Raw genomic sequence first — 16837 nt, forward strand, 5'->3', positions numbered from 1 at the left:
ACAATTTGAATCATATACAAGAAACCATTAGTGTATTGGAAAAGAGATTGCCGCACAAGTATAACAATTGTAGAAAACCTGTGTCAAGATATTACAATAGAAACGTTCAAAATTAAATGTGTGAGGTTATTGAGAAAAACTGGGGATACATTAAAATTAGAAAATTGGCTCCTAAAATGATAAAGCATGATAACAAGCTATTTATATTTAAAAACACTCCAATCGTAAACTGTGACGCCGAAAGCGTTTTCAGTATGATGAAAGACATAAGTGTACCAAAAAGGTCACGTTTGACGGTAAGTCACATCATGGATTTGATGATAATTAGATGGAATTCGAACTTTATCAAAATAATAGATTTTTTTATTAATATATTTGAGTGATCCCATAAATCCAAAAAGTAATCAGAGGCAATGACGTCATTGTCGTGATATTGTAATGGTAAACATTATTAAGGTAATACTGCATATTCATTTTAAAAAATAGGATCACTAAAAAATAAAAAATCGAACCAAAATCTTTTGATATACATATTTTTTAAATAGGCATTTTTTAGAATAAAACATGGAATATTTTTCTGTGATATAAGCAATAATATTCCTTATCACTATGAATGATGAATAAGCTATAAGGTTATAAAGAAAAATGTCGTTTTTCATCATTTTTCAGCCCAAAAATAGAAATATTTTGAGTTCAGAATAAGATACTGAACGAATAAAAACATTCTTATAATCATAAAAACTATTTTACATCCATTTTATTCATCGTAATTTAATTTGGCGAATCTTTTAATGATGAATAATGAGATTGAACGATAATAGTCCCGAATTACTATAATCTCAGATATTCCTCAAATTGGGCAACCTGTATATATCCTCTTTGATATTTCTATGTAACTAAAACAATTTTTGATTTTATAAGATTATAGTTATGGTTAGTGATTTGATTAATTATTCCACCAAACGTTTTTATAATTGGGATATATAATGTATTCCATAATCTGTATATAATCATATTTCGATTAAATATTAACATCCTTCTTTTCGTCTCATCCCTCACTTTTTCTATTTTTCGGAAGGAGTTCCCAAATTAGTTTCAACTGGCTCTCCTCATCTTCACTTAGATTTAGTCTTGGATTGGTCCCGGGACTGTTTTCTAATCAGTCATCTCCCCCCCCCCCTTTCAGTTTGTTTTTTTCAGTTCGATCTTTTCTACCATGCATCGGTCATTCAGTCCTAACTTTTTATTTTCTTCACTCCTAGCTAATATTGAAGAATGTAAAAACTGCAAAGTTGATAACTCTGCAGAGAAAAACGCGTGCAAGGAGAAGGGGGGGGGGGAGAAAGACTTATGGTATCATTGTTTAAAATACTGATGTGATTATCATATGCCTGATTTATTATGATTTTTAAGGGCATAACAAAAGTATTTATTGCAAAATGTTTAATGAAGATATACTACGTATAATTGACTTAGACGTTTTTTATCCGTTACAGTAGATTTGAAAATGTCACACTCCATGAAATTGTAATTCATTATGAACCATATTCTCAGAATAATAACTAATGAAACGACAAAGTAGAGCATTTCGAAATATATTTGTAGTTCCAAGTTTAAAAAGAAGGCTTAAATTAAATATAATCTACATACTAAATAATATACCATCATACATCTACGTTAAATATACAAAACTAAACAATTATAATCATATAACTAATAACAACAAATTATAAATACAGAATATTGAAATAATAGATTGATCCAAATAATATTTTCCTGTTCTCACATGAATTCAGTTAAATATGGGGTAACATTGAGTTGCTAATCAAAAGCCAGACGTAGAGTTTAATAAAAAAGATCATCACCCTATTTTCCTAATGTGGAAGTTGCTATATACAATTGTGCACATGATAGATATATCTCAACGGATGAGATCTAAACAATTATTAATAATAAAGTAAATGTCAAAATCATAAAATTAGACAATAAATATACTGATAAAAAAAAATGTTAGAATTAAGTCCATCGTAAAGATTTAGTGCATAAGCTAATTATGTATTGATGTCCGCCGATATTACTCCTTATTAAGGGCATCAAAAAAAAGATCCACCACCCTGTTATTTATGCTTGTATAACAGCATACTATTATCATGAAGGATACGCACAATTGCTAATTGTAATGCTACACCCAATGTAACTACCCCCGTTGTTGTGACCATTTAAGCAGTTGTTTTTGCCTTTATGAGATTTTTGAACACCCTTTCTTGGGACTTATCAACCATAGCTAATCCTTAAGTGATAAAAAAGTAATATTTATTGACTATGTAATATTGGAAAACATAATGATCATACCCAAGTCTTTAAGTGAAGAAATTAAAGTCAGCAAACTAGTTGTGAACCATCAAAAGCTACTACTCCCGTTGTTGTGACCATTTAAGCACTTGTTTTGCTATTTAATAAGTTGTGTATCATAATTTTTGATAATTTTAGTTAAAATAGAATCATATTTTAAATGAATACTTACTCTTAGATGGTATAAAATGCAGAGTTCCATTTTGTAATTTGGTGTGAATGACTCTAAACATGCTGAAAATTATCTTAACTTCACAATTTACAATGGGGGTATTTCTATAAATGACATCATTACCAACATCCTCCATTAATTTATGATGGTTCCTCGGGAAGGGAAGAATTTACCCATGTATTTCTCCATAATTTTTTTGAAATTAGGATGATTAGCAATAGATAAGGTTATATTACATGCAATAAGCATCTTAAGGCGGTGTTATTTTAGGCATTTTATTCAGTTCTGTATCGACTATCAGCATCTAATATTATATTAATATTGAATAATAAAGGCGGGAATGATAACGTTCTTGATAGAAAAATTATTTATATTATTTAATCAATCATGCCATAAGTATTTCTTCTCTTTTCCTCACACGCTTTTGTTTTCTTACCAAAATTCTTACCCTTACTAATTAGTAAGAGAATAATGAATGATATGGGATCGAGCGATTGTGTGTAAAAAGCGGGAGCAAGACATATGGTACTATTGATTAAAGTTACGGTTTTGGACGATAAAATATCACGTGATTTTAGTGTAGAAATGAGAATCTTCTATATTTCAAATTAAACTAGAATAGTTATTATAAAAAGTAGTCGAAATTTTCAAATTCAGGAATACTTGATCTATTAGCATTGAGATCTCCTAAATTTCTTCCCTTAAACAAAAACACTAAAAAGACTTAAAATTATCTTAAATAAATTCCACATCTACATGTTTGAATCTATAAGGCACGCCCAAGTGTTTACCCAAAGAAAAAGATGCTAAACAAACACCTGGTACACTATTTAAAGCTAAGATTTTCTTTGAGACTATTCAAACAGTTGTTCTTCGTCGTTCGTAAATCCAGATATAGCTTAACTTACAACTGCGAAAATCAGGGCTTGTATTTTTGAGGAGAAGAAAATACGAAAACTCTTCAGATATGATCTCCAAGAGATAAGACCGAAGCCAGATAGAGGAAATCAAAGAAATATACTTTGACCTTAATCATACATCTCAAGAGAGCAGATTCGACTGGGTCCTTGCAAAGGAGATTAAAAGATTGCAACATTGAAGAGATCCATTCACGATGAGTAGGGAATTTCAATATTTCCAATATAATTATTATTTACTTTATATGAATTTGTACGAAGCACGGTATTATACAGAAATATTAATTATTACGAAGTATGATGTCTTTATCGTTACATTGAAATAGTGAACATTATTAAAATAATTTATTAAAGTATTATAACGTATGTTTATAATAGTAAGTTTAATAAGTATGGTTAAATTTAAAAAAAAATACAACTAAAATAAAATTATATTAATTTTTACTAGAAGTCATAGGCAGAGAGTCAGACAAATTTAAAGGGACAAATGGTACGATATAGAAGTTATTAAAAAAAAAAAAAAAATTGATTGAACAATTTATTAGTGACACAATACACATACAAAATGCAACCAGACATTTTATACAGAAATAAATATATATTTATTAGCAGAATAGAATATGCATTGAGAATGTAGACAAAACAATAGAAAAAAGATAGTTACATTATCTTCAAGTTCAAGAGTCCAGAATTATCGTTTACTCGTTTTCCAATGACAAAAGAGGCACACATAAAATGAAGAAATCAAGAGTCCGGTTAAATAGGTAATTAAACATGTAGATTATACATAACAAAGTACACCTTATAAATGGAATTGTGATTGAGATAAGTTATTTCTGCGTTATATACATCAAGGAAACTGAAGGACTCTTATAAATGAAATATTTTTCTTAGAGTAAAAGACGAAGCAGAGTTGACTTAAGAACAAAAAAAAAATCAGAATTTCAATGAAGGAGTTGTGGATGGACTTTCTGTTCCTCACCTGGGCTTCCCATAGATTATTCTGTCTTTTTATGGAGCTCATTAGTAATAATAGCAGTATACGATTATTCCGTAGAAGATTTGGAAGAATTTATGTATTTTTGAACATAGAGGCAATGATTCAAGAGGTCATAAGTCACTATTACAGACCTTGAAAGAGAAGGGGAGATCTGCACAATGAACGATCCTTCTATTAAAGTAAATGAGATCCACCGAGTCAGGCAAACAGAAACGAGATCCTTCGAACAGAACAAAGGATCAGAAGGCGTATTACAAGGATATCCAAATGGAAAAGTATGAGCACCAAAAAAGATAGATGGAGATTCAATTAAATGCAATCCAGGGGGAAGGGGGACTTTTTGAAGGCATTTGACTAATAAAATTAATTATATTTAATATTACTAATGTAAGTGGCTAACTATAGTCATTTGTCTCCATTAGAGGGAGATGCTATATAATAAATAATGAATGAAAAAATAAGAAAGAAAAAAAGAAAAGTTTACCAACTGTTTTCTTTTTCTACCATCATAACAGTAATTTATTTGACCAAACAGGCCATCTTTAATAATAATACGTTCTAGTCACACACTTCCTACTTTTAATTTCAGGTATATTTTCTCTTTGAAAGGGGGATTATGATTAAACTTAAGCGACTCAAAAGAAGTAGTTACTTGTAAGTAGTGACAACGTAATTTCAGCTGGTTTAGTTCCCATAACAGACCGATAAGGACAGCTTATAGGACTGATAATTTGTATTAAAATCGGACTGATAGGACTGCAGTTTTTTTAGAACGTTCCAACGCTACTTAGATGGTAATGTAAAATAAGTTGAAGCCTCAGAGTAAGTTTCCTGAGTAACCAAGGAAGGATTTATGAAGAAAGTGAAGATCTATTATAGTTTTAGATGATAATTTTTAAAGAGAATAAGAATGCAGTTCATTCATGAATTACTCTTTGACACGTAGAGACGGATGATTAACGTAAGGAAAGTTCGAAAGAATATTAAATGACAATGATACATTTTATACTTTTTGGGATTTTGTGTCAATTATTATTAAAGGAAGCAATAAAATATTACTTACGAAAAATTGAATCTATCTCTTTTCTGACCTTATTTTCGTTTTTGATTCGTTGAGTAAGTTGACCAACATCTTCCATGAGGAGCTTTCGTACTTCTGCGTAGTTGGTGTTTGGATTGACCAATTCAAGTACTTTATCTGATGGATCTATATTTACTATTGAGTTCGAGATAGCAGTTATGTGTCTATTCGGACTGTACTGCTGTGTTACATGTATTGACCCAAGTTCTATGCCTTTCTTCATTGTTAACGGTTCTTCTCCAATATTCGTCATAGCCAACTTGATTTGAATATTACCCTTTATCTGTCTTACTTCAGCCATTTGAGGATTAATGAAAACTTTCCAATTTCTCGTAGGAAGACGATTGAACCATGCTAGTTACTCCCACAGAAATGTCCGTCCAATGGGTCAATCAAAATTGCCATCATTGACCTCCCTTGATGATCTCTTGCCTCATCTAGTGCAACGAAAATATCCTTTTCTTCCACTTCTTCCTTTATTCTATTCAAAATTCATTGACATACTTCCCCAAGCAAGTTGTTAACGACCCATAGACCTGGAGAAATTTTCCAGTATATTTTTCAATAAACTTGGAGAAATTGGGATGATCCAGAAAATTTAAAGGGATGTTGCAGGATTTGCTACGTCCAAATTGAATAATGAACCGCTTAATTATCATTCGTCTCCTTAAGTCTTATGTTTCTTGAAGACTTTTAAGTTGTTGATGTGATGAGAGGTTTTGGAGTGGCGAATTACTTGGCATAAAGAACGAGATGGGTACGATAAACCACAAAAACGGTGAGATATACTTTTATTTTCAAAATCATAATTCCACACAATTGTACCTACATTGTAAGAAACCCATGAAGAAAGGCACGTTTTCTTCGGCATGATGATGATGCACGTGAGAGAACAGTAAGGGGAAGTTGCTTTGCTGATGATTAATGCGATACTGAGGATAATTTGTTTTGAAGATGCAAGGGTAACAACGTATTTTTTTTTTTTTTTTTATATGATCTCTTTCAACCAATCAAATGCGTTATTTTTCAACGATTCCAACAACTCTAGATATCCATAAGGTAAATTATTTGAAGCATTGAAGATATTCTGATAATAAAGGCTTCCTGCTTACTCTCTGTTAAGTTTTTTTGAACTCTTTTAAACATATTTTTGTATTCTGAAATACATTTCAATTTATTTATATAGTATTTACTCAATAATTGTTCTTATTGATTTAGTAGTTTAAATACTATTATTTATTTTAAAATCAATTGGTTGTGGCTAATACCAAATTATTTGATATAAGTTTTTTTAATCCCTTGTTTGAATATTATAATATTAGTCGATAAAGAGTTTCCTACCCTTGCTGTAGACTATATTTACTTACTCAATTAAATAAATACACTTACTGCTTCAGATTCGAAATACATTTTTTATTAGAACAAATTTTTTTTTATTGCGTTTAAAAATTAACAAAAAATACAAATTATTTGAAACATTGAAGATATTCTGATAATAAAGGCTTCCTACTTACTTTCGGTTAAGTTTTTTTGAACTCCTTTGAGTTATTCATGGAATTCTAGAATTCCATGGATTTATTATATTGATATCCAATTCTTTTCTTGTTCCCTTGAATTTTATAATTTACCTAAGAGAAGTATTTTTTGATATACAGTTGAAAATTTTACAGGTTATATTTAGAACATATTGGTTAAAAATATGATTCTCCTAACATTCTACTTCTGCAATGCCTGAAGCATGAGGATCATGTTAAAAAAATACTTTATTTGATTAAATGTTGCCGGTTATTTGTAAATTTGAAAAAGTTTGAAAAATATAATAGCAAGTTAGTAAGGGTAAGTCCATAAAAATAGTTGAAATCGACCTCATCCTGTAATTTTTGAGACATCATATGTAGTCAAGTTGATGTTTGTTTAGCTATTAAAAACTTATCATTTGTGAGGCTTGTTACTTTGTTTCTGAGTAAATCCCATTCATCAGCCCAACATAAGAAGTCTTTTAAAAAATGAAGCTAAGAGCAGTCCATGGTAATTGGTTTTTTCCATTCATTTCTCTTGGTAGCTTCAATTTCGTGGGAATCGTGTATTTACCATCACCCAAATACTTCTAATAAGTACGCCGTGACAAGCCAATCTTTATTAGCATTTCTTCCCCCATAATGTCTAAGTGCAGCGATCGTTGACTAATGAAAACAAACTTAGGGATTTTTTGCAGAGCTCTCTGTATGAAGCCATTGAAAAGCTTTTCCATAACATACCTGTACCTAAAAAATGGAAATTTGATTATTTATCCATTTACATTTCATACTTACCATATTCTAATTGATAAGTCTAAATTAACTTTGGCACAACATCCGATGAAAAATCCATGTAAAACAGAAAATTTAAAGCTCTCATAAATCCTATCGGGCAAGCGAGCTCTGTCCAGTTTTAAATTTTGTTCTGATATCGAAGAAATAGTATCGGGCATTTTAAATGCATGAATTTTATTATTAATATTTTCTTTTAAGATTCGACTGGAAGAGAGAGATCCTTTGCTCATCACTATTTTGGCTAGCTTGGAAAAATAGGAGGGCATGTTTGGAAACTGTGTTAGTGTAGCATCCTTGTTTAATATTTTTATAGAGATATCCTTACCCCGATAGTAGTTCGTATCATCAGATTGAATTTTATAGTCGGAAGATAAAAAATGCGAGTCACATATAGCAGAATATTTTGAAGGCTCCTAATGGATATTTGTTAAAAGAGAGAGAGCTTTGATCCGAAGACTTCCTCATTCCTTATCCTTTGGAAAAATATGGAAACTTCTTCTGGCCGGAGGTGGATCCTTCTTCTCCGACTTAGTTAGCCTGTAGCCACTAAGGTATCCAGGCGCGACATAAAGTTTTCCCATTACTTGCATGAACTGATACTTAAACAATGTAGTCAAATTTCCTCCGTGAAGTGAAAATTGATCCTACTTGGTAGACTTGTTTGGAAGGGTTCCGATAGTATCCCTTTCCTTATCTAAGAATTCATTGGTATAAATTATAATAATAATTAATTACCATCTTATTACAACTTACAAATACCGCAATATGACAATTTGTAAAGATGAAATATTAATAAAATAGCTAAAATATACATTGGTGTCAAACAACAGTTAACGTAATCTTAAAATATACTAACGGCCTTTGGCAATCTAGCCTGATATTACCCCAAGCTACAGTGAGTCCCTTGGTTCATATAAACATTCGTCGCTCTAGATCTAAAGGAATAGGAAAAGTTAGGGTATCTTTATTCAAATCTTACGACTCTGAGTGAAAATATTCCGAGTAAATATGCTTCCAAATATGACAAAAAAATGTTATTGGAATCTAGTCCATTAAAAGTTCTTGAAGTCCTCAAATCCGAATCAACCATCCTTTCTACACCAAATTAGATTAGGACTTTTTTTATATTTGGCTTAAATTTGAAATAAATAAATATTTTATAGATTTTTTTATGCGTCTATTTTTCATTTCATTCAATTTAATAGATTATGTGGCCCATCAAAATATTTCAAGTGGCAATGCAGCCCATTATATTGAAAGCTTGGACATCCTTGGTCTCGACTTTATTTAATTTTTAATTTCTAAGCACACAATTTGAAGTTTTGTAGGTACGTACAATGGTGCACTGTATTTTTTCTCTCTCTCTAAGGGGTGGGGTCCCGATTTTAACGAAATATTTAGCAATTATAATTAGGAATGAATAAATACGTAGAAAATTACAGTCTTACCAAAGCTAGAATACCACATTTCATAAAATGATAAATGGGCCTAGCAAGTGGTAGATGATTTATTATGTTATTATGATAAGGTATACAATCGAACAGGGTCAATTCGAATCAATTTGGCGCCCTATGCAAGTTATTAGCCAATAATATATATATTCAATATTATACTCTCATAGAAAGCTGAATATATTATTTGTCTTAGATATGTATTACATATTATATTTATTCAATAAAAACCTCTAATATTATAATAAATAATTAAAAAATGTAATATCAATAGACAATGCTCAATATATAAAGTTGAAATATGTACAGAACGAAAAACTGTACACAAAATAAATTATAAATATTACAACAGCACAAATATATTTATACCGTTGAAATTCAGTTCTTACCTTATTGGAGCAGTGCATTCAGGCCGTTTTGTCAAAAATATAGACAAGTGATTCGGAATTAATTTTTTCCTCTCATAAGACCAGCAAAAATAGGCTATTTTGAGGCTGTTCAAAAAACAAACAAAAAATGAATAAATTGGACACCATTTTATAAAATTTGAAAGCATCATACTTACAATTATATTGGAGCCCTTAACATATCAGGACCCGTAGCATTGCCAGTTTTGTTTTTAGTAAGCTATGCTTCTGAGGCTCAGAAACAACAAGGGCTTGATATATTAACAGGTATTTTTTATATCAGATAAATGTTAAATAAATAATTCAAAAATGAAGCATTGAAAGGGAAAATGAACCATTGAAGGGAAAAACGAACGGTGAATGGATAGTTTTTACAAAATGAAAGATTGAACGGAAAAGGTACAAGCCTGAACTTTAATAATTAAAAACATGTTTAAGAACATTTTTAGGGGAATGAATTATCCCTCTGTTCCTTATTCCGATGGTTCTGCCCAGTAATTCATTGAGGACTTTGAAACTGGTAAGGGATCATTTTGAAATTAATATCGCGGACTTCATATTTAAGGTTATTTTTTTATAGTAGGGAAGGTATGAAAAGGTAATCAAGGAAGAGAAGAATTGTTATTGACATCTAAGAAAGTTACCAATTATGGGCGTTGACGTTTCCCCCTCTCACACATATTATTTAACTAAGGATAAACTATGGATTCAAACGAACTAAATATTGAAGTTCCTTTGGCAGTTCCGGAATCGGATAACGAAGATGTTTTATTGGGTGAAGAGGAAATAAATTATAATCACAGTATACTTCCCGAACCGGGTAGTTGCTGGGTAGAGGAGGAAGATTCTTTATCTGGTTCCTTAGAAGATCTAGTAAATTCTTTTGATGAAAAGTTAACAATGGCGTTTCAAAATTATGAAGAGAAAGTCGATAAAATGGCTCCTGTACAAGTTCGTTCACAAGAAGATATCTTGAAGGAATGCCAAGTGTGGTGGACAATCACAGGAAATTTTGGTAATATGATGCCAATCGATTGGACCAAGGTAATATATTATCCATATTTGTTTTGAAATAATTAATTATTTACCTTCGTAAATCGTTTCCTCCAAATTTTATGTATTGTGTTGTAATTTTTCAAGCTTTCCTGTATATATAATTTCAAGAACATGTTGCTAATTGTTAAACTTAGTATTTTTTTCTAGGTTAAGGCATTTATTAATTTAAAAAAAATATGAAGCAGAATAAAATAGAAAAAAAGGAAGATATTTTTTCATTATAGCTTTGGATACATCTCCCATGTAAAATTGTAGTCCAAATTTTTATTTATACAACGATATATAAATTGTATGAAGGAACGATTGATACCAATCCATTATTTACACTAAGATTATTATCAGACTTTAAACTTTGAGCAAAAACAATAATCATTAAACTTATACTTTAATCGAACTTAATTGAAGATGCTCAAAGGATATTTGTTTGAGAGTATCCTTATACACTCTAAGTAAATGCAATTCTGTTGTCAAGTGTGGGTGCACAAAGGGCAATGCCCCCTCCCACAAAAAATTCACTTTTTGTGGACTCTTGCATTTATGACATTTTATTGCAACCATTCGATTTCATTTGCCACTCATTTAACAAAGATGTATCACCATTTACTGCTTTTGGGTATTACCAAAATGCAGTATGAATATTTATAATTAAATTGCCTAAATTTCACAACATAAATTTTGGGACTTATTAATATTTTTCTTGTGGTTCACAATATCCAAAAGTTAGTTTCCACATCTATTGCACGTGTACACGTAAACAACTTGTTTGAGAAGCAGACCTTATTTTTAAGAAGTCTATAATTTTTCTTATGAAAATATAGAGATTTTGCAAGGTTAATAGAAATACAAGGTTAGACCATCATCTCATCGGGTTTGCTATAATGTTCAATATGATGTATCGTACTGACTGCTGCGTAATACATGCCGATTTTGACAAAATACACAACTAATTATATTCTATTACGTCACTATTAAGAAGCGTGGTGGAAGTCATACACGCGTAATGGAGATTTTGTAATATAACATGTGTTTTGATTAGATTAAAGAGAAATTGCTACGAAGAGATATATTTGTAAACATGTTTGTGATGTATTATAAATATATATTTAGTAGTTTTAACATGATATTTAATCTCGTATATAAATAGTAGATACTTTAGTTGTGAAATGATTTGTTATAATAAAGACGTGCGTACGTTGTTGCAACCTTATGATCATTTATCGAATATCTTCGAATCTTCCATGGCGTAGCTACGTCGGAGACGATCTCCATTCCTGACTGCAATAAAAGCGGCATCGCAATAGTTTGTGGATATATTCTGGATTGATATTTGTGTAGTCATTTTCAGCATTAAAGATGTATAATGATGTAAATTGTCTGAATTTTTTATCTTTCCCGATTTTTTGGAATTGGTAATCTGAAGAATAAATTTTCTTTTACTTAGGAGTTGGCACTTTTATTTAATTCCTGAGTAGTGAACATCTTTTCCTAAATATATTCAATTATATTCAAAACCTGATTGTGCTCATAAAAGATGGAGCATAAATCTGAGGATTTGTTGCGGAGTTTTAATTGTAAGCCCTTGTTGGACTCAGAGTAGAATTGGGACATATTTTGTAACAATAATAAAAATTATTATTTTGTATATTAATGAAATACTTCTCAGTATAAAAATACAACAACAAAAAAATAATTTAAATGCACTTACTGTCAGTCCCGTAAGTAAAGTTATATCAAAGGAGAGGCATTCTAAATTTTCTGATGGGTTGGGGCGTGATTTTTTTTTTTTTTTTTGCAGTTTTACTTTCTTGATCTATTTTAGAATTTTTTTATGACTTAACTATTTTACTTTAAATAACAGCCGAAGATATGAAATTATTATTATTTAGAAAATACAAATTATTTAATATTTTATGTTACTATTTCACTTCTCAGTAGTCCAGTATCTGGAGGAGACACTTTTAAAAATAAATGATTGGTTTAAATTGGAAGAATTTACAATTTCTTCACAATTTTACAGTTATAGGAGAATAAGATTTAAATTATGTAAATATAGTATATCTAAGTTACTTGGGGGTACGTCCCATAGTTACGACACTGCATATTGTACATTAAAGCTTATATTAAGGGATTAAATCATTCGCCGGTTTTTTAGTTATTTCATGCAGGTCCTGGTCTGTATTGTACTTGATTTTTCACGATGTTTATTTATGTCTTATGTAATGTTGAATCCACACTTCACTAATGTTCTTTTCTGATGTTACATCATAAATACGGAAATTAAGAATTTTTAATTTATATCCTTTTTGACTTATAATTTAGTATAGATACAAGTATTTACTGTCGATGATATTAGAATATAATGAACTATTTTGCTTTATCGTATTTCAGTCCTCAACGAGAAGTAAACAATTTCCAGTTTTGAATCTCTGCGCTCCTCATTGCCGCTCAGAAGACATCAGCTTGTTACAAGAGGAAGATGACATTGTAGCTGCTGATTTAGATATGCATACATTAATTCTCAACTCGAATGCTCATTTGGATGAGCCTGTGAAAACTGCTGATGAAATTATCAAAGAAATTGATGAAATTATAAAAGAGGAATATGATGAGTCAGAAAATAACACCTGTAATAATTTAAATTATTCAAATATACAGCATCCCAAAATGTACTTCTTTGGACCTGTTCGTATTCTGGATAAAGTTTTGGAAGGTCGTAAACTGAACGACTTATCTTTGAATGAGCTCATTCTGATCAACGGGGATATTGAATTACTTGTGAGAGAATTATCTGAAGAACTAGTCGGAGATTTGGGTATTCGGGACGAATTAGAATTTGAAAAAGAATTAAAAAATACTTTTATATCTCTTTTACTTAACATTCAAAGCAAACTAAGGCAAATCAATAGAAAAAATTCTGGAAAGCCATCAACTTTCAAATATCTCACAACAGTTATTCCATATCAAGTTAGTAACTCGTCTCCGCCCGTCTCAATACTTCAAGTTTTAGTTAAAATCTTAAAAGCAATAAACGAAGACTCTCCTGCTGTTCCGGCATTATTAACTGATTATATATTGAAAATTCTATGTCCATCATAGAGTTATGATGATGAAAATTTCATTTTTCTTAAAATTAATTATTATAAAAATATTTAATCTAATTAAATTATAAATGAATAAACTCTTAACTGTTATAAAAGAAACTTTATATTATTACTTTAGGTTAAAGTAGTATAACTTTTTGCATATTAATAATTCATATCTTACACTTTGTGGTGTTTGCTTTGTTTAATTATGTTCTGTAATATACTCACTATTTTGGCAATTCGATTTTATTTTCTAAAACATAATTTCTACAGGAATTTATGGATGAGTTCGAAATTATATTCTTATTTATTCGTATATAGTTTTAAGGACTTCATTTAATCATACCTTCAAACTTAAGGTGGGTTCACGGATGTATTTTTTATTGTAAGTTTTCTTCCTTTTTTATTAATTTAATTTCTCTGACATACTTAACAATTACTACTCTTGGAAGTTGGCTGGGACTTTTGACGAAACCTCTCAACTTCCTTAATTTTATAGCTGAAATGAAGTGAAGAAGAATAAAGTGTACGTAGAATGATGAGAAAGTTACTTAGACTGTGCGAAACAGTGAATTTTTATATGCCCAAATGAGTGTTTTGCATTGTTGTAACCGAATCTAGGCTTTATTCAACTATATCTACAATCTATAATGATTTAATAAGAACTACAAACAAATATAATTAATATAAATATGTACAACCTCTATTTCATATCTAGCCCATGGTCCTCCGATGATTACTATATTCTTTTATGTAGGTAACATATATGTGTATTATAAAAAATAACAAACAGAACAATTGAATTATTTATTAATTCACCCCGTTCTAATATCTTAAATAATCTGGAGATCTTAGATATCTTTTGGATCATGGCAACACCTGTGCATACGTTGACTCAGATTCCGTACAAAGGGGTTGTTTTTCCATTTTTTTTTATAAATCTTGTTACTAGAGAGAGGTGCTTGCAACACAACGGTCTATAAAGGAATGATTATCATTTAATATGAGAGCACTCACATCAACCGTTTTTTCCATTTCTAATCGTTACACGTAGTTTTTATCTTTATCAATATGTCGTGGGTATGTTAATATCTCTCTCAACACGGCATTACCTAAATAATACAAAAATACCTACTTATAGCAGTAATTAATTTTCTCCTCCCAAAATCATATAACAGGCATAGCTGCGACTAGTTGCGTAAATATTTAGATCTAAATTTCAACTCCTAAACAAATGTTTGTAGTAGAGAATAGTTAAAAAAAAAGGCAGTTAGAGCAATAACCATCTAACCAACCCATTAGGGAGTTGTTTTTTTTTCTTTTTAGATATTGTTTTGCTCAATGCCAAACCGCCATCAAAAATAACTTTTCCAACTCACATAACTTACTCATTTGAAAATTCAAGAAGCGAAAAATTTTCTTATTTTTTTAACCCATTTTCAACCCTCAATCACAATAGTTTGAGTCGTATCTTATATATTTTTCCAGAATAAAGGATGCCAACCGATCAACAAGCGAAAAAGAATGGTAGATAGTATAGCGTCGAATATTTGAAATATGGAATTGTATCAGCACCATTGAATTGATATCAACCTATGTATCTACTGTGTGAGAAAGTGTTTTCAAACAAAACCATGAAATCCTCAAGACTTTTGAAACAATTGAGAACAAAACACGGATAAAACTTAGAAAAATATAGCATATTTCAAGTCAATTCGAGAAAAGTTCAAGGCACAAAAACTATTTAAAATATTTTTTCGAACACTTCACAACAATCCACTGACAGTTTGCATGCTTGATACAACATATCTTTGATGATTGCTAGATCTGGTAAGTCTCACGTAATTGGGAGGTTCTTATTCTGCCTGCTGTACTAGATTTTCTACACACTGTTGTAAATAAGTCACCGTACCAAATTATGAAATCTATATATCTCAGTAATAATTCAGTTCAAAGAAAAATAGATGAAATGGCTGAAAAAATAGAAGATAAATTGGGTAATATTCTTCCCGTAACCGAATTTAGTTTGCAATTAGAATAGTCTACATTACCAGGAAATTAATTTTTGCTTTTTGCTTATGTTCGTTTTTTAAAAGATGAATAGTTGGTTCAAGAACTGTTAGTTGCCAGACAAGTTATAACAAACACTAAAGGAGAGGCGGTATTTGATATCGTTGATATATATATATTTTTTTTTTTCACAGAGAAAAATATCCCAATGGTTAATATTCTTGCTTGTGCAACAGATGGAGACCATCTGTTATGTATTTAATATCTCCTTACATGTTTTTAACTTCTTGTAAATTCGTCTATGTATTATAAGTACTGTGTTTTACGTGTTATAAATAGTATCGTCTTTTGTAAATATATTAGAGTATAGTTAGAAGACACATGAGCATATAAACTGTGTAGCTTTATTCCTCCACGTCATTTCTTCTCCTCATTTCTCTCGGTCATCCTGGATCTCTCCTATTATAAATAAGCTTGTGTCTCTCTCTCGTCAAGACACAACACCATCCATGATAGGTTTTCATCGTAGCTTCATCAGTTTCTTAAAGAAAGCCGTACCTGGTGTACTTAAAGTGCACTGTATAATTCACTGGCAGCTTCTAGTTGCAAAACACCTTAGTAGTATAATTCACTGGCAGCATCTAGTAGCAAAACACCTTAGTAGTATAATTCACAAATCAATTAATACTGTTATCACATCGGTACATAAGATCAAGACACACTCCCTCCATTCCAGACTGTTTAGACAGTTTTCAATTGAAAATGATGAAGAGTTTGATTGTTCATTGCCACATAGAAGTTAGAAGGTTAGCAAAGGGCAACTGCCTTATACGTTTCTTTTCTTTATTAGATACAGTTTTTGATTTTTTTCCAAGAATCTAATATTGGGGTCTGTCATGATTTAAAAAATATCAAGGGTAATATTGCCTATATCTCAGATATATTCCTAAAATTCAATTAAACTAATTTGCAATTGCAAGAAAATGATGTCAATCT

At 30.5% G+C, this 16837-nt stretch overlaps 1 protein-coding gene and 1 long non-coding RNA gene across 5 annotated transcripts; one reads left to right on the top strand and one right to left on the bottom strand.

Moving 5' to 3' along the window:
- Positions 1-1579: 1579 nt before the first annotated feature.
- On the bottom strand, positions 1580-10151 carry LOC121126713 (uncharacterized). 4 transcript variants are annotated; one of them, XR_005867112.2, is made up of 6 exons: positions 9851-10151; positions 9675-9779; positions 8691-8966; positions 8588-8635; positions 2353-8528; positions 1580-2290 (listed from the first exon to the last, which is right to left on the bottom strand). It is a non-coding gene; the product is annotated as an uncharacterized lncRNA (long non-coding RNA). The 4 variants fall into 4 exon arrangements; XR_005867110.2 differs by having other exon boundaries at positions 8588-8966; XR_005867111.2 differs by having other exon boundaries at positions 2353-7786; positions 7835-8966.
- A 243-nt stretch (positions 10152-10394) lies between these two features.
- On the top strand, positions 10395-13948 carry Unc-76 (fasciculation and elongation protein Unc-76). Its single transcript, XM_040722020.2, has 2 exons — positions 10395-10736; positions 13137-13948. The coding sequence occupies exons 1-2, from the start codon at positions 10395-10397 to the stop codon at positions 13842-13844; spliced, it is 1050 nt and encodes a 349-aa protein (XP_040577954.1). The 3' UTR covers positions 13845-13948.
- The last annotated feature ends 2889 nt before the right edge of the window (positions 13949-16837 follow it).

The sequence above is a fragment of the Lepeophtheirus salmonis genome, chromosome 12 (assembly GCF_016086655.4).
Source record: "Lepeophtheirus salmonis chromosome 12, UVic_Lsal_1.4, whole genome shotgun sequence".
In the NCBI taxonomy this organism is placed as follows: Eukaryota; Metazoa; Arthropoda; class Copepoda; order Siphonostomatoida; family Caligidae; genus Lepeophtheirus; species Lepeophtheirus salmonis.